General features: G+C 47.0%; 1 protein-coding gene across 6 annotated transcripts in view; it reads left to right on the top strand.

The window, feature by feature from the left end:
- Window positions 1-18,028, top strand: part of syk (spleen tyrosine kinase) — a 205,442-nt gene extending 187,414 nt beyond the window's left edge. For all 6 annotated transcript variants that reach the window (XM_038804732.1, XM_038804731.1, XM_038804730.1 and 3 more), the window contains 4 exons: window positions 1,833-2,022; window positions 5,645-5,785; window positions 12,236-12,348; window positions 17,914-18,028. In XM_038804732.1, the coding sequence (XP_038660660.1) occupies window positions 1,833-2,022; window positions 5,645-5,785; window positions 12,236-12,348; window positions 17,914-17,989 (520 nt within the window). In that variant the 3' untranslated portion in view covers window positions 17,990-18,028. The remainder of the gene's footprint in view (window positions 1-1,832; window positions 2,023-5,644; window positions 5,786-12,235; window positions 12,349-17,913) is intronic.
- Window positions 18,029-18,246: the final 218 nt, after the last annotated feature.

Here is an 18,246-nt window from a genome sequence, read left to right as displayed (position 1 = left end):
TTTCCGACGCCCGCTATTCTCCGAACCGTCGTGAGTCCGGAGAATCGCACCCACTATTTACGGGCCTGCCCCGTTCCCTGAGCTTTGAAACCAAAGGTCGATGCAGAACTGAACTGTTTGGAGCAGTTGGGAATCATCTGCCTGTGCAATTTGCAGATTGGGCTGCGCCGGTCGTACTGGTTATGAAACCTAATGGTTCCATCCGCCTCTGCGGAGATTATAAAATGACCATCAACTCAACGTCTCGTCTGGATCGTTATCTGGTGCCAAAAATTGAGGACCTACATGTGTGGGTCAGCGGGTGATAGAGTTTCACCAAACTCAACATGAGCCACCCTTATCTTAAATTGTCATTCTTTTGTTACCTGTAGAGATGGTAATCTGTGCTACTCAACTCAGTTACAGTAGACGCTCTGGAAGAAGGCTCTAAGTCGTCCAAAAGTTTGATAGAAGGTTTATTGAGCAATACAACTTAAAGAACTGCACTAGTAAAATAGTTACAACTTTGTTATGCTCTGCAAATAGGCCTGACCACACTAGCAGCCCTGAGCTAAATTTCTGTTCCTGTTCTCCTCAGTCACATCAGCCAAAGAGGGGGAGGGCTGTCTGCGTTCCACCTTTATACACGCCAGTGCTGCCCCCTGGTGGTCTTTCCATTACCCATCAGCCCCTTCTGTACATACCCATGTAAGGATCACTACAGTCTTGGCCCTGAGGGGGAGGGGGCGGCTGAAAGGGATTGTGGGAAGGCCTAAAATGGGGATGGCCTCAGTGACCCCATAGCAGGGCGTCCTCACTTGGGATGAGGACGGGGGGGCTCATGCCCATGTATCTGGGGGGTCATGCCCATATATGTGGGGGTGACATTGCTGATGGGTGAGATCAGGGTACCCTTTTAAAATGGTGGCCCAAACTTTGAGGAGCCATTCTGGGCAGCGAGTTCAGCTCCTCAGTGATTAAAATAATTACTTTTATTAGAGTACCCAATTCTTTTTTTTTCTAATTAAGGGGCAATTTAGCATGGCCAATTCACCGACCCTGCACATCCTTTTTGGGTTGTGGGGGTGAGACCCATGCAGACACTGGAAGAATGTGCAAACTCCACACGGGGTGATGAAAAGTGGGCTGGATAGGTGCGAAAGACCCCCAGGGCCCAAAAAGGTGACTAAGTGTGTTGAGATAGCAGTGGGGAATTCGCTGACAGAGCTGGGGAGAAACTCCCAGCCAAACCCGCCTGAAATGACACTTAGAAATCTTTTGGTTAGATCATGTCCCCAGTCTTGGATGAGCAACAATTTCCTCCATCTGAATAGCTGGAAGGCTGAGGCAATCATCCTTGGGCCCCGCAACAAGCACTGCTCCCTGCCAAATCCATGGCCTATCTCAGCAATGTTTCAGGCTGAAAAAGACTGCTTTTAATCTTGACCTCCTGCTCAACTCAGAGCTCACCCCAAAAACTGAGCCAAATTCCACCTCCATAATATGGCTCCCCTCATCCCTGCCTTTGTCGCCTCCCTGTTCAACACGTTCTCCTGTCTGACATCATACTTTCCAACATTAATAAAACATCAGCACATCCAAAGCTCTGTTGCCTGCATGTGGTTCTGCACCATGTTCCCCTAATATATCACCCCTGCCCTTGTTGGCCTCCACAAAATGGAAAACAAGAAACTTGCAATAAAAGTACAAAATCTGAGGTGCACAAGTAGGAAAATCTGCTGTGAGGATCCGAACGCTGTAGTCCTTGTAATATATGCAATTCTTTGATGGAAGATATTTTGTTTTAGCTTCTCCTCAAACAACATTTTAATAAAAATGTCTTACATTTTCAGAGATGTTAGCATGACCAACATAGTTGAATTAGTACATCAAGTGTCCATGGGTATGAAGTACTTGGAAGAAAAGAACTATGTTCACAGGGATTTGGCTGCAAGGAATGTTCTCCTTGTAACTCAGCATTATGCTAAAATCAGTGACTTTGGCCTGTCGAAGGCCATAAACTCTGAGGAGAATTACTACAAAGTAAGTTGGAAGCAAGTATTTTTCTGGTTTCAGTCATTTCTGAATATCATTGATGACTACTCATTTCACTGACTTTAAGCTGAAATCTCTGTGTGGCATCATAAGAAATTTACATAAGATTCTGGCTGGTTTAAAAGGTTACCAATTCTTGGAGAAAACATTTATATTCTGCAAACTAAAGTATTTTGTACTTCTGTCGTGGATTGGTCATCTTTTAAAAAATAAAATGCCAATCCATATATATACATTTGAATGTTTAGAGTTATATTTGCAACTTCTCCACAGTTATGTCCCACTTTGCAATTTGCTTAAGCCCTATATCCTATTGTACATAATATTTACTTCCTGCTCAACCTCTTTTGTATCCCTCCACCACCCCTATCCCCACTTCTCCCTAACTCCATTTTTGGTATAAAGCTTTCAACTGGCTTGATCACTATCTTGTACCCTTTTCTAAAAGTCCTCTGCTTTTTGCACTGTAATAATTCTGTGAATCTGATTTGTTAGCTTTTCTCTACCAATCTACAAAAAGTCTCCTCTGAACTTATTCCATGTCTTCAATAACTTTCCCAGCTCAGCTGCAATCACTATTTAGTATCTGCTTTGCCTTGAGTGCTTATGTTTTTTTTAAAATAATTTTTATTGAAAGAGTTTTTCCATACAAACATTTACCCCTACTAATTTTTAAATTATTTACAACACAATCCCTCTAGGCAAATATCCCTCCCTCGCCCGCCCTCTCGCGCGCACCAGTCCTCCTTCCCCCCCCCCCCCCCCCAGGCAACAACTTAACAAACAAGGCAGCCTACAGTTTCAGACATGAGCAGCGAGCAGACTTGCCCGCGTTACAGTCGTGCATGTCCCCCCACGACCCTTGCTGCCCCCCCCCCCCCCCTCCCCCCCCCCCCCCCCCCCCCCCCGGGTTGCTGCTGCCACGACCCCGAACGTCTATCTCTGATCTAAAAAGTCAAGGAAAGGTTGCCACCGCTTGGAGAATCCCTGTACCGACCCTCTCAGGGCAAATTTGATCCTTTCTAGCTGAATATAGCTAACCATATCGTTAATCCAAGTTTCAACGCTTGGAGGCCTCGCGTCCTTCCATTGAATTAATATCCTTCGTCGAGCCACTAGGGACGCAAAGGCCAGTATTCCAGCCTCCCTAGCCTCCTGTACCCCCGGTTCTACCCCGACCCCAAAGATCGCAAGCCCCCATCCTGGTTTGACCCTGGACCCCACCACCTTCGACACCGTCCTTGCCACTCCCTTCCAGAACCCTTCCAGCACCGGACATGCCCAGAACATATGCACATGGTTCGCTGGGCTTCCCAGACATCTGACACACCTGTCCTCACCCCCAAAGAACCGGCTCATCCTTGTCCCCGTCATGTGAGCTCTATGCAGCACCTTAAATTGAATGAGGCTCAGCCTCGCACACGAGGAGGAAGAATTGACCTTCTCCAGTGCATCCGCCCACGTCCCGTCTTCTATCTGCTCTCCCAGCTCCCCTTCCCACTTGGCTTTCAGCTCCTCCCCTGATGCTTCTTCCGCCTCCTGCATTATCTTGTAGATGTCTGATATCTTCCCCCCTCCGACCCAGACTCCCGAGAGCACCCTATCACTCGCCCCCTTACTGGGGAGCAGGGGAAACCCCTCCACCTGCCGCCTAGCAAATGCCTTCACTTGTAAATATCTGAACATGTTTCCCGGGGGGAGCTCAAACTTCTCCTCCAGCCCTCCCAGGCTCGCAAACCTCCCCTCTATAAACAGGTCCTTCAGCTGCCGTATGCCCACCCTGTACCAGCTCTGAAATCCCCCGTCGATGTTCCCCGGGATAAATCTATGGTTCCCTCTTATTGGCGCCGCCAACAGACCTCCCATTTCCCCCCTGTGTCGCCTCCACTGCCCCCATATCTTGAGGGTGGCCGCCACCACCGGGCTCGTGGTGTACCTCGTGGGGGGAGCGGCCATGGTGCCGTTACTAGGGCCCCCAGGCTTGTGTTGCCACAGGACGCCCTCTCCATTCGTTTCCAAGCTGCCCCCTCCCCTTCCATCATCCACTTGCGCACCATTGACACATTTGCCGCCCAGTAGTACCCCGAGAGATTGGGTAGTGCCAGCCCTCCACTGTCCCTACTCCGCTCCAAAAAGACCCTCCTCACCCTTGGGGTGCCATGCGCCCACACGTAGCTCATGATGCTACTCGTCACCTTTTTGAAGAAGGCCCTAGGGAGGAAGATGGGCAAGCACTGAAATAAAAACAAGAACCTTGGGAGGACCGTCATTTTGATTGACTGCATCCTCCCCGCCAGCGACAACGGTACCATGTCCCACCTCTTAAATTCCTCCTCCATCTGTTCCACCAGCCTGGAAAAGTTCAACTTGTGGAGGTTCCCCCAGTTCCTTGCCACCTGCACCCCTAAGTACCTAAAGCTCTTTCCTGCTCGCTTGAAGGGGAGTCTCCCAATACCCTCTCCCTGGTCCCCCGGGTGTATCACAAAAACCTCGCTTTTGCCCAAATTTAGTTTGTACCCCGAAAAGTCCCCAAACTCTGCTAATAGTTCCATTATCTCCGGCATTCCCCCTTCTGGGTCTGCCACGTACAGCAGTAGATCATCCGCATACAGCGATACTCGATGTTCCTCCCCTCCCCTAGTCAGTCCTCTCCACCCCCCTGAACCCCTCAGTGCCATCGCCAACGGTTCAATCGCCAGTGCGAAAAGTAGGGGGGATAGGGGACATCCCTGCCTGGTCCCTCGGTGGAGCCCGAAATACTCCGACCTCCTCCCGTTTGTCACTACACTCGCCGTCGGGGCCGAGTAGAGCAACTTCACCTACTTAATAAACCCTTCCCCAAACCCAAACCGTTCCAACGTCTCCCACAGGTACTCCCACTCCACCCTATCGAATGCCTTCTCCGCGTCCAGCGCTACCACTATCTCAGCCTCCCCCTCCACTGCCGGCATCATAATTACATTCAGCAATCTCCGCACGTTCGTGTTGAGCTGCCGCCCCTTCACGAACCCCGTCTGGTCCTCATGGATTACCCCTGGCACACAATCCTCTATTCTAGCTGCCAGGATCTTTGCCAGCAACTTGGCATCCACGTTCAGAAGCGAGATAGGCCTGTAGGACCCGTGAGTGCTTATGTTTTTGATTTCATGTGCAACCCAGTCCAGAGTATGAAAATGGACTGGAATGGGAAATTGAGAAAGACCACAGGGAATATCTAATAAAAGAAATGAAAATACTTGCCTTAGTCCAGTAGCGAAGGTGAACCCATTCTTAAGTTTCTGGTGAAGACACATTGGATTAAAAATTCATCTGAATAGAACATGTTCCATTCACGAACATGAACATGCCTCGTGTGGGCGAATGATAATCTTATTCTATACTCCTGATCAGCCGGGTTTCTGATCACTCACTGCTGCCATCTTATTTTTCAAGGTTAAACAACGGCAGTGTTAAGTACATCACATTCAAAATAATTAGCAAAATCAATGTTGATGCTAAAGTACAGCGTAGAAAAATAAGTGACTATTATGACACTGCATTTTATTTTGGGAGGGATACTAAATGCTACAGAATCAATAAGGTTGTTTTTTGTCTTTTAAATTCATTATAGGCCAAAAGTACAGGTAAATGGCCAATAAAGTGGTATGCACCAGAATCTATCAACTTCTTCAAGTTTTCCAGCAAAAGTGATGTCTGGAGCTTTGGTGTGATGATGTGGGAAGCGTTTTCCTATGGTATGAAGCCATACAAAGTAAGTTTCCTTTCCCTCTATTACAATTAAGTAATATTGCTTCTATTATGCCGGTGCACACCTCCACCAACTGCAGTGTTGTCCTGGAAATCAAAGTTCATAGAATACTGGCTTGTCATATTATTAAAATTAATGTTGCCATTTATTAAAAAATAATGTAATAAATTGAATTATTCTTTAGCCTTTCAAAGAACAAGAACAAAGAACATTACAGCACAGCAACAGGCCCTTTCAGCCCATAAAACCTGCCCCAATCCAGATTATTTATTTAGACCTACTACTTATTGCCCAAACAATCTGTATCCCTCCATTCCCCACCTGTTCATGTGTCTGTCAAGAAAACATCTTAAACATTGCTATCGTGCCTGCCTCACTACCTCCATTGGCCACGCATTCCAGGCACCCACCACCCTCTGCATGAAAACCTTTCAACTTGAACCTGTGCCTCCTTGTAATTGAGTCTTCCACCCTGGGAAAAAGCTTCTGACTATCCATTCTGTCTGTACCTCTCGTAATTTTGTAGACCTCAATCAGGTCTCCCCTCAGCCTCTGTCTTATCAACCTTTCCTCATAGCTATAACCCTCCAGACCAGACAATATCCTAGTAAACCTTCTTTGCACTCTTTCCAAAGCATCCACATTCCTCTGGTAGTATGGCAACCAGAACTGCACGCAATATTCCAAATGTGGCCTAACTAAAGTTTTATATGACTATAACATGGCCTGCCAACTCTTGTACTGAATGCCCCAGCTGATGAAGGCAAGCATGTTGTATACCTTCTTGACTACCTCATCCATCTGCATTGTCATTTTCATGGAACTATGGACGTGAATGCCCAGATCCCTCTGTATGTCAATTCTCCTAAGGGTTTTGCTATTTACTATAATTCACACCGGAATTTGATCTTCCAAAATGCATCACCTCGCATTTGTCCAGGTTGAACTCCATCTGCCATTTCTCTGCACAACTCTCCAATCTATATATATTCTGCATTATTCCCTGACAGTCCTCTTCACTATCTGCAACTCCATCTTTCTTAGAGTCATCTAAAAACTTGCTGACCAGACCATCTACATTTTCCTCCAGATCACTTATATATATTACAAACAGCAGTATTCCCAGCACTGATTCCTGTGGAACACCACTAGTTACAGATCTCCATTCTGAAAAACACCCTTCCACTGTTACTCTGTGTCCTGTTGTCAAACCAGTTCTTTATCCATCTAGCTAGCACACCCCGAATCCCATACAACTTTACCTTTCCACATTCTCCAGCTCCTGCCGAATTCAGTTGTAGTTAGCTTCCTCTCAATTTAGCACCCTCACTCGAGAAAGTCTCTTGTCCTTATCCATGAGCATTTGAAAACGTATTTGTATATTTTCTTCTGGAGGTAGCAGTTGCAGGGTTGATTCTTTAAAAAACTACTTGCAATGCGTGGATAGTCAAAAAAACAGGCAGGGCTCAAATTACAGGATGGATGGAGGGAGAGAGAGTGTGTTCACTTAAAGATATTTTTCTCAATCCCGTTCTTATGTTCTATGGCCTGAGTAAAGCAGATTCTTACAAGACAAAAGAGTGTCAGTTGGCTCATCACATGATTCCTCTCATCAACTGACCAGTTACCAAAACATGGTCATGGTTAGTTATTGCAGGTCCATAGTTTAGACATAATGAGATCAAGGCTGGACGAGTTCCATTCTCAGTCAGGTTCCATTGTCAAAAGTGATTCTGTCCAAGGTTCTTCCCCCACCTAATTGAATACAGAGCTGTTACCTGGATGTTTTGTGAATGGGACAAGAGATGTGTCATGTTGCAGTTGTACAGAACTCTGGTGCGGCCGCATTTGGAGTATTGCGTGCAGTTCTGGTCGCCGCATTATAGGAAGGATGTGGAAGCATTGGAAAGGGTACAGAGGAGATTTACAAGGAAGTTGCTTGGTATGGAGGGAAGATCTTACGAGGAAAGGCTGAAGGACTTGAGGCTGTTTTCGTTAGAGAGAAGAAGGTTAAGAGGTGACTTAATTGAGGCATACAAGATGATCAGAGGATTAGATAGGGTGGACATTGAGAGCCTTTTTCCTCAGATGGTGTTGTCCAGCACGAGGGGACATAGCTTTAAATTGAGGGGATATAGATATAGGACAGATGTCAGAGGTAGATTCTTTACTCAGAGAGTAGTAAGGGTGTAGAATGCCCTGCCTGCAACAGTAGTGGACTCACCAACACTAAACGCATTCAAATGGCCATTGGATAGGCATATGGACGATAAGGGAATAGTGTAGATGGGCTCTAGAGGTGTTTCACAGGTCGGCACAACATCGAGGGCCAAAGGGCCTGTACTGCGCTGTAATGTTCTATGTTCTGGTAATTCACTGTCCTCGGTGATTGCCTTTGATGGGTTCTTCTAAACATCCTAACTCTGTGCTTAATGGCTTAAAATTTGTAGGGTACAGCTATGCGAATGTTCTGTCACCTTAGAAACTATTTTTTTAGGTTGCTGATCATCAGTTTTTAAAAGTTCAATCAGTGGTTTCGGCCCAATGAATAAATAAAGTCACTTTCAAAACAAAATAATTTTTGAGATAAAGCATTGCTTTATAATACAAGTCTACCTCACTATTTAAATATATCTTAGCTAACCTGTTTCTCAACTCTATTTACTCACTTTTGCATCATATGTTTCGATGAGAATTTCAATTGATGCAGCATCCACAAACTTTTGGGGTATAGAGTTGAAGATTCCCACTATGTGTCTGCAAACATACATCTGACTTCACTCCTAATTGGCCTAATTTGAAGATTATGCACCCTTTTATTGGATTCCCCCACCTGAGGAATTATTATCTCTGTACCTACCCTATGGAACCCTCCTTTAAGGACCTCAATTAGGTAACCATTCAATTTTCTAAACTCAAGGGAGTACCCACCAAGTTTATGCACAATATCCTCATAATTTCACCTTTTCAGCTCCGGTACCATTCTGGCGAATTTACACTGTACCCTTTCTGAGATTTGGTACCCAACACTGATGGAGTCTGACCAAGCCTCTACACAACTGAAACATCAGGGGCTGGATTCACCATCGGCGGGATCCTCCATTCGCTGGCAGGGCACTCGCGCCCACAGATTTCCCGATGGTGTGGGGGTGCCCACAATGGGAAACCCCATTGGCCGGCTGCCATGACAGAGAGTCCCGCTGCCTGCAGGGGCAGGCACCAGAAAACGGGTGCGGGGAGACGGAGGATCCCACACCTTCTTCTCCTTTGCATTCAAACTCCATTGAGATATAATCCAACATTCTGTTGGCTATTTTGTTAAAAAGAGAAAAGGCTGAAATCTATTTCAGTGATTTAGACACCTATATCATCTTACTCCCACACGTGAAATAGTGTGTGGGACAATGTTGGTATAATGGATTGTCCCTGGACTAGTAATCCAGAGTTCCAGACCGGAATTTTCCATCCATTCACAGACGGCAGGATTCTCTGGGTCCGCCGGTAGCTCACCCGTGGGTTTCCCAGCACCCTGGGGTGATTTCAATGGAAAATTCCATTGACGGTGGCGGGAACAGAGAATCCCCCCTCCAGCGAACTACGCACTGTCTCCTGCTACCGGGAATGACGCGGGGGGGGGGGGGGGGGGGGGGGGGGGTGAGGGGGAGAATCCCACCCCCAAGCGAACGCTCTGGGACTTGGGTCCAAATCCTCCCTATTGTAGCTGGTAGAATTTAAAATTAATTTTAAAATGTGGAATATAAAGCTAATCTCAGTAATGGTGACCATGACCGCTATCATCGGTTGTTGTTCAAAAACCCACCTGGTTCACTAATGCCTTTCAGGAATAGAAATCTGCTATATTTGCACCACGGTAGCACAAGTGGATCGCACTGTGGTTCTCACCCTCTCCTTCCTGTTCACTCTTTTCTAATTCTCACCCTCTTTTGCTTTCTCTTTCACACTCTTCTTTCTCAACCTCTTTTCCGCTTTTTCATTTGCTCTCTATTTCTTTTTCTTCATCTTTCTTTGTCTTTCTGTCTTACTTTGTCTCTCACTCTATTTCTCACCCTCTTTCAATCTCTTCTCTCTTTTGCTCTCTCTTTCACACTCTCTTTTTCTCTTTCTCTTCCTCCCTTCCTCCTGGTCTGCACGGTAGCACAAGTGGATAGCACTGTGGCTTCACAGCGCCAGGGCCCCAGGTTCGATTCCCCACTGGGTCACTGTCTGTGCAGAGTCTGCACGTTCTGCCCATGTCTGCGTGGGTTTCCTCCGGGTGCTCTGGTTTCCTCCCACAGTCCAAAGACGTGCAGGTTAGGTAGATTGGCCAGGATAAATTGCCCTTAGTGACCAAAAAAAAAAGGTCAAGAGGGGTTATTGGGTTACGGGGATAGGGTGGAAGTGAGGGCTTAAGTGGGTCAGTGCAGACTCGATGGGCCAAATGGCCTCCTTCTGCACTGTATGTTCTATCTTCTATACTACCTGGTCCTGCCTACATGTGACTCCAGACCCACAGCAATGTGACTTACTCTTAACTGGTCTTTAAAATGGCCCATCTCTTACAAACTATGTGGCCCGCCCCTCAGCATGATGTCGTAGGACCCACCCTCTTTATCCCCTTTGAGGACAGAGGGTTTCACGCCGTTTTTCCCACCCGCTGTGCCACTCTGCTGAAATATGGAATAATTACACCCTATTTATATGATGTCAAGCTGAAGCTCAAGCTGGGGCCTCACGGTAGCATGGTGGTTAGCATCAATGCTTCACAGCTCCAGGGTCCCAGGTTCGATTCCCGGCTGGGTCACTGTCTGTGTGGAGTCTGCACGTCCTCCCCGTGTGTGCGTGGGTTTCCTCCGGGTGCTCCGGTTTCCTCCCACAGTCCAAAGATGTGCGGGTTAGGTGGATTGGCCGCGCTAAATTGCCCGTAGTGTAAGGTTAATGGGGGGATTGTTGGGTTACGGGTATACGGGTTAAGTAGGGTGATCATTGCTCGGCACAACATCGAGGGCCGAAGGGCCTGTTCTGTGCTGTACTGTTCTATGTTCTATGTTCTAAATCTCCAGGAAATGCTTCTTGTCACATCCCACCAAATCAGAGAGCTGCCCTATTACCCCTAATCTTTATCACTGTGACATGAGCTGGTAATTGGTGGGGCAATAAGATACAGAGCTAAGTTGTTTCCAATTCTATGTACTTTCAATTTTTCAAATATTTTCTCGGAAACCTTATCAAATGCCTTGTGGTCCATTTAGATACATCCTTGGACAGTCTCCTATCCACCATGATAGTGACTTCCTGGAAAATCAACTAGATTATTAGATATCTATCTCCCCTTCGCAAATTTCTTTGTTCAGCTCATATTTTAGATTTCAATAACCTCTCCACAACTGATGTTAAACTGACTGGTTTCCTGTGTCACACTACCTCCCTTTGTAAATAAACAGAGTGATATTTGCAGTATTCCAATCCAAAGGCACTTTTCCTGAATCTAGAGGACGTTGGAAAATTATGAATAATACATCTGCAATTTCCTCACTAACTTTGGGCTTGAAACTATCAGATTTTAGTGATTTACCTAATTCCTTTACCATTTTTTGCCCAAGTTCTTCGCCTGACTTATTTTTAGGTTCACGTATACAGCCAGTATTTTGTTCCCGATCTCTGTTGTGAAAACTGACACAAAAGGAGGAATCTAATGTGGGGCGCAGGGGACCGATCATTTGCAGAAAAATCTATTGGCATCCCCACCAACCTAATCTCCAGCTCAGATGGAATAAAGTTCCTAATTGGCAGTGGAACCCTGTTGCCAGGGATACTGGCTGTCCCCTAGTCATTTAATTGCTGCACTTTCAGATATCTTGGCCGGGATTCTTACGCCGATGTAAGCGATTCTGTAGCCCACAGGGGGCCAGCAGGGCGCTGGAGTCCTCCGTGCTGCTCCGTCTGCCGTACGCGCCCCTGCACTGCCGGCCGCGGGTCCACACAAGTGTACGGCGGCTGCTTCCGCGCCGGCGATGCGCAACATGGCGAAGCCACACAGCGGGCCAGTGCGGAAGAAGGTAGCCCCCCCCAGATCGCGCGCACCCGCCGATCGGTGGCCCCCAATCGCGAGCCTGGCCATCGTGGAGGCACCCCCGGAGAGGACGGCCGGCGCAGCCGTGATGCTGAGCTCCCGCCGAGTGGAACCATACGTGAACCACGCTGGCGGGAACTCGGCTGGTCGACCGCCGAGAATCGCCAGAGACATCACTGTAGTACTTGCAGCTACACAATCGATTTTCTCCCCCCAAAACTAGGAATTAATAAAACAGTCATCTGTTGCAGGGAGAGCATGAGCACCAGACCTGCTGTCGCCTTTCACATCCTATGATTAAATACCAGGAACAAATATCTGGTTGTTCAATGTGTTTGTTTGTAATTTAAGAGCTTGTGTATGTCTTTGACTTGTCTGTAAAGGGAATGAAAGGCCAAGAAGTTGTACAAATGGTCGAATCGGGTGGCCGACTGGATGCTCCAACCCGATGTCCTGATGAAATGTATGAATTGATGCGAGAATGTTGGACATACAAGTAAGTCCTTTCCTCTTGCTTCAGTTACATTTATAAAACAGTGTAAAACATTATTTTGTTCAGGGAATGTTCTTCATACTTCTAGTGGACCATTACACAACCTCAGCTTTAAATCAAGTTATTCAAGACATTGCTGATTTAAGTGTAATGAAATGCTTCTCCTTTGCCCTCTGATTTGATTTCATAGAATTTACAGTGCAGAAGGAGGCCATTCAGCCCATCGAGTCTGCACCGGCTCTTGGAAAGAGCACCCTACCCACACCTCCACCCCATCCCCGTAACCCAATAACTCCACCCAACACTAAGGGCAATTTTGGACACTAAGGGCAATTTAGCACAGCCAGTCCACTTAACCTGCACATCTTTGGACTGTGGGAGGAAACTGGAGCACTCGGAGGAAACCCACGCACACACGGGGAGAACGTGCAGACTCCGCATAGACAGCGGCCCAAGCCGGGAATCAAACCTGGGACCTTGGAGCTGTGAAGCAATTGTGCTACCACTATGCTACCATGATTTACGGGAATTGGTTGCACGATACAAAACTTAAGCATATTCTGAATTTATGAGGAAGTCATAGATTAATCACACAAAGTTACTTATAATGGTGTGACATTTAGAATAATCGTTAGTGTTCAGGTCAATTTCCATTGCTATTTTAAAGTCAGTTACGCATTTGGAAAAAACAGCTTGTTGACTTTGTTAAAAGATAAGTTAAATGTGTTAATTAGAAAGAGAGGAATTTCTATCCCAGTTACTATGTTGAAAGGGAAATCCAGTCCAATGTTGACCCTTAAATGCATAGGAATCAACCCTCGCTAAAAGAATCCCAGAGAAATGAAGAAAATTGATGCTAAGACACCAATACGTCTTTTCCATAAAACAAGTAAATGAAAAGTTTGTTGTTGTTTGTGAATTCTTTTGTGAAATGATTGAATAATTTCAACTCACATCCTAATGAGCATGGGCCCAGAGTGCACACTGTGGAAACTGATTATGATGGCCTAGCAGGACTTTCCTAGCTTACCTATCTCCTGCCAACTAGATCAACTGCTGTTGGACCAACTTCTAGATTAATTAATCAACTCAAGTTTCCTCGAGTGGCCACCTGTGGCTGTTGATATTAGATAAAAGAGAGTTAATCACAACTACTCCCCAGACTGTTCCCGAGCAAAGAAACAAACTGGCATGAACCCATCTCTGGTAATGTTGCATTAATCAGTGTTCAATTCGACACCTTTATATGGCACGGTGGGCAGCACAGTAGCATTCTGGTTAACACAATTGCTTCACAGCTCCAGGGTCCCAGGTTAGATTCCCGGCTTGGGTCACTGTGTGGAGTCTGCATGTTCTCCCCGTGTGTGCGTGAGTTTCCTCCAGGTGCTCCGGTTTCCTCCCACAGTCCAAAGATGGGCAGGTTAGGTGGATTGGCCAGGCAAAATTGCTCTTAGTGTCCAAAATTGACCTTAATGTTGGGTGGAGTTACTGGGATATGGGGATAGGATGGAGGTGTGCGGTTGGGTAGGGTGCTCTTTCCAAGAGCCGGTGCAGACTCGATGAGCCAAATGGCCTCCTTCTGCACTGTAAATTCTATGAATTGAACATCTACACTTTTGACTTTGTGGTGGAGCGAAGGTCGCTGAAGAAGCAGCGGAATATGGTTGGGCCTAGGGTGCTTCCTTGAGGAACTTCTGCAGCAATGCCTTGGGACTGAGATGATTAACCTCCAACAGCTCGGTATGACTCCAATCAGTGGAGAGTCCCCCCCCCCCCCCCCCTCCTCAATTCCCATTGACTCCAATTTTGCTAGGGCTCCTTAATATCACACTCTATAAAAGGTTGCCTTGAAGTTAAGGACAGTCACTCTCACGAGCCCTTTTGTTCCTGTTTGAATGAAGGCTGTAATTAGATGAGAAGCTGAGTGACCCTGGTGAAACTGAGCACTAATAAGCCTGAGGAAGGAGCAGTGCTCCGAAAGCTAGTGATATGAAACAAACCTGTTGGACTTTAACCTGGTGTTGTAAGACTTTTTACTGTACTAATAAGCAGGTTATTGCTAAGCAACTGCGGCTTGATTGCGCTGTTGATGACCCCTTCCATCACTTTACAGATGATCAAGAGTAGATTGCTGGGGCAGTAATTGACCGGATCAGATTTGTCCTGCTTTTGTGGACAGGCATACCCGGACAATTTTCCACATTGCTGAGTTAATGCCAGTGCTACAGCTATACTGAAACAGGTTTGGTGGTGGCAAGCTAGTTCTGGAGCATAAATCTTGAGTATTATTGTTTGAGTATACAGGGCCCATAGCTTTTGCAGTGTCTCCAGCCAATTCTTGGTATCATTGGCTGAAGACTTGACATCTGGGATGCTGGGGACCGCCGGAGTAGGCCAAGATGGATCATCCACTTGACACTTCTGGCTGAAGATGGTTGCAGTTTCTTCAACCATGCCCATTACACTGATGTGCTGGGTTTCCCCTCATTGGGCATGGAGATAATCATGGAACCTCCTCTTGCTGTTAGTCCTTTAATTGTCCATTTCCATTTGCAACTGGGTGAGGCAGAAAATTATTTTATCCTTAATGTATTCGTTGCAGTTGCGCACACTACTGGGTGTTGTTTTTTGGATTCAGCAGCTCCAATCACATGGATTACAGGAGAGGTATCACCCAGCTGTTCAAGTACCAACTGCTCTTACCAGCAGATGCAGTGTACCCTCTGGCACACATTATCCCTGACAATTCTCACAGAAAATAATAACTATAAATACTGGGACTCTTGTACCTTGCAACAGCAACTTGCATTATATGACACTTTTAACTTAAAAAAATTCCAGGGTGCTTCACATGAGGGATGATCAGGCCACGTTTGACTCTGTGCCACAACAGGGGATATTTGGACAGGTGACCAAAAGCTTGGCTAAAGGGGTAGGTTTTTAGCAGAGAGTTAAAGGAGAAGAACAACCAGGAGAGGCAGAATACCAAATCTTACCCAGCCACCCATGATGGAGAAATTAATATAGGTGATGGACAAGAGGTGAAAATTCAAGGAGCACAGCGATCTCAGAGTGGTATTGTACGAGATTACAGATATAGGGCGTGATTCTCCGGAAAGATTTCCAAGTGTGGTAGCAAGCGAGAATTGCCCCGAGTTTCCCAGCGCTCAGCCCAGCAAAGCCAGCAATGCTATTCAACATTAATTGGTCCACTTAATGAGGCCTCACTGGCTTCTCGCCGCAAATGTCGGCTCACCAGCCAATTCGCCGAGACCACGCTCACCAGCCCCCCGCGAACAGGGTCGAGCAGCACTTAGGCTGCACTTGCTCAGCCAACCCCAGCAAGCTCGCAACAACGACGCCCATGAGACTGGCCCCAAGATTTGGGGATGCAGATCTGGGGAGACTCCTAGATGCAGTGGAGGCCAGGAGCGATACCCTGTCTTCCTGAGGGTCCTGGAGGGTGAGCCTTCAGGCAGCCAATGCTGCTGGGGTGATGTGGCGGCAGCTGTAAGCTCGGTGAGTGTGACCAGGAGGACAGGCTAGGGGCATTGAAGGCTGTGGGATGAGGTAAGCAGTTGGCTGCCTCCACCTCTGATGTGCATTCTGGGGAGATACCTAGACGTAGTAGTGGTAGAGCTAGAAAGGCCAAACATGTTGAGGATCACTGAGGGCACTGGGAGGAGGGGGTGGGGGGTTTGGGGGATACACAATTGGGATAGTGGGGACTTGTATGCAACATTAAACACTCTTGTCCACAACCAGTATGATGCCTCTGTCACTTTCTTCCTCAATGTGGGCTGACCATTTTTTAAAAAATGTGTTCATGGAACGTGGGACATGAGCAAGGCTGGCTGGGCCAGCATTTAGTGCCCATCCCTAATTGCCCTTGAGGGGGCAGTTAAGAGTGAACCATATTGCTGTGGGTCTGGAGTCACATGTAGGCCAGGCCAGGTATGGATGGCAGATTTCCTTCCCTGAAGGACATTAGTGAATCAGATAGGTTTTTACGACAATCGACAAAGGTTTCATGGTCATCATTAGATGACTGAACCCGCGGCCCATCTCTCCAGGCATCTCCCCCTCCCCATGGCACCCACCCACCCTCCAGATGTGGACATGTCCACGGAACTCTGTCCCATACCCTGGGTGTTCGGATATTGGCTAATGTGTGTAGTATTGTCTCCTGCAGTATAGAAGCACAGTATCCAGGCATCAAGGTGTGATTGGGATGCTAGGCAATGACTCTCACATGTTACGTCGCCCGGCTACCCACGCGAATCCATTTAGGATGTATGAGGTGCTCGCTTAACCTGATTGCCGATTCCCTATTAGCAATAATCTTCAGCCGCATGGCCAGAGGCCTTGGCAGTCGGTGGGGATTATGGGTGGTCGGTGGGGCAGACAGGCAGGGACACAGGTTGCCCCAGGAATGGGTGCACATGATGCAGCGGTCGGCATGGTGATGCCGCGAGCGGTTGACCCCCGCAGCGACGCACCCCTGCGGAGGGTTCCCCCCCCGCCAACCGAGGGTCCCCCAACAAGCACAGAGGCACCCCCGGGCTCTTTGCCTGTGAGAAAAGATGACTACTCACCTCCTCGAATCCCCACAGAAGCCCTTCCACCAAATTCACATTTTTCAAAAGGAGTACTAATCGGCGGCAGCATGACCACTTGCTGGGGAGGCCGCTGAATGACAGAAGGCTGTTGGATATGGGGTGGCTCTCGTTAATTGTATGTAAATAGGGCTAAAGTGCTGATAATTGGTTTCTCACCACGCTACAGCGAAATCCAGATTTCGCCTACGGGAGCGGGCCGGTTGCATCGCAAACTTAGTTCAGGCTTACTGCCTTGCTCTAATATGCAGATTTGCCATTGTGGGCAGGATTCACCTGGCAATGTCTTGCAAGATTGCGTTGAATCTCACGAGACATTGCAAGCTGGGTAGATCCCAGGAGCGGGGTCTCCCGACATTCAACAGACATACTGCACCGCGGAGAGGTGCTTTTCCGGCACAGAGTGGCCATAGGATTGCGCCCAATATTTACTCGATTGTAGAAAAGCAGCATAAACAACATATTGTGTCTAAATATCACCCTCAGTGGAGAGAAATGTTCCAAGGTGATTCACAAGAATGCAAGTAGACAAAATTCAAGAGCATCAGCTCCTTTTTTTAAACAGTGAGTGTGACACACAGCTGAGTTCTACAGTAATTGGACCTTCCCATCATTTAGATGGTGTACAGCTGCTGCTGGAAAGACATTCCAGTTGAAAGTTGATCCTTGCTCCCCCGCAAGAGGCAATCAACAAAGAAGAAAGGTTTTTTATTGCAGGAGCTCATCTCTGTAAGAAGGTCAAAGAACTGAACTGCTGCGAGTGACTACTTATTACCATTGGTCCAGAAGGCTCACACATATTGCAATTCAATGTCACTTGTTCAATCTACTCAGATCAAGAGATAGAGCTGACAGCTGGGGAAGGTTGTGTGTAAAGGATATGTCAAATCTACTTCCAGGTTAGCTTGCTGCAAAATGTAGTTATTGTGCACTTTCTCTTTTGTCTCTCCAGAGCTAATGAACGGCCAGGATTTGTCACTGTGGAGCACAGGCTGCGCGAATACTACTACAATGTGTCAAAAGAATAGAACGCTTAATAATAATCTCACAGAGAAACCTTTGAACAGGACTCAAAAAGATGTTGATTTTCTATGCTATTCATATGCAACTTATACTCATTGATCAATATGAAACTGCCTCATTACAGGTTTAAAAATGGCTAACATTTGGCGGGGGAAGGGCGGGTGCTGCAAAGGATGGAATGATTTATTTACACCTGGGAGATCAGGAACTTGGGCGCCACCTGGTTACTCCAGGATTCTGCCTTTTGCTGTTGCCCTTTAAA

This window comes from Scyliorhinus canicula, chromosome 8 (genome assembly GCF_902713615.1).
Source record: "Scyliorhinus canicula chromosome 8, sScyCan1.1, whole genome shotgun sequence".
NCBI classification, from domain to species: Eukaryota; Metazoa; Chordata; class Chondrichthyes; order Carcharhiniformes; family Scyliorhinidae; genus Scyliorhinus; species Scyliorhinus canicula.
The sequence above is the reverse complement of the archived record's forward strand: the minus strand, read 5'-3'. Positions and strand labels throughout refer to the sequence as shown.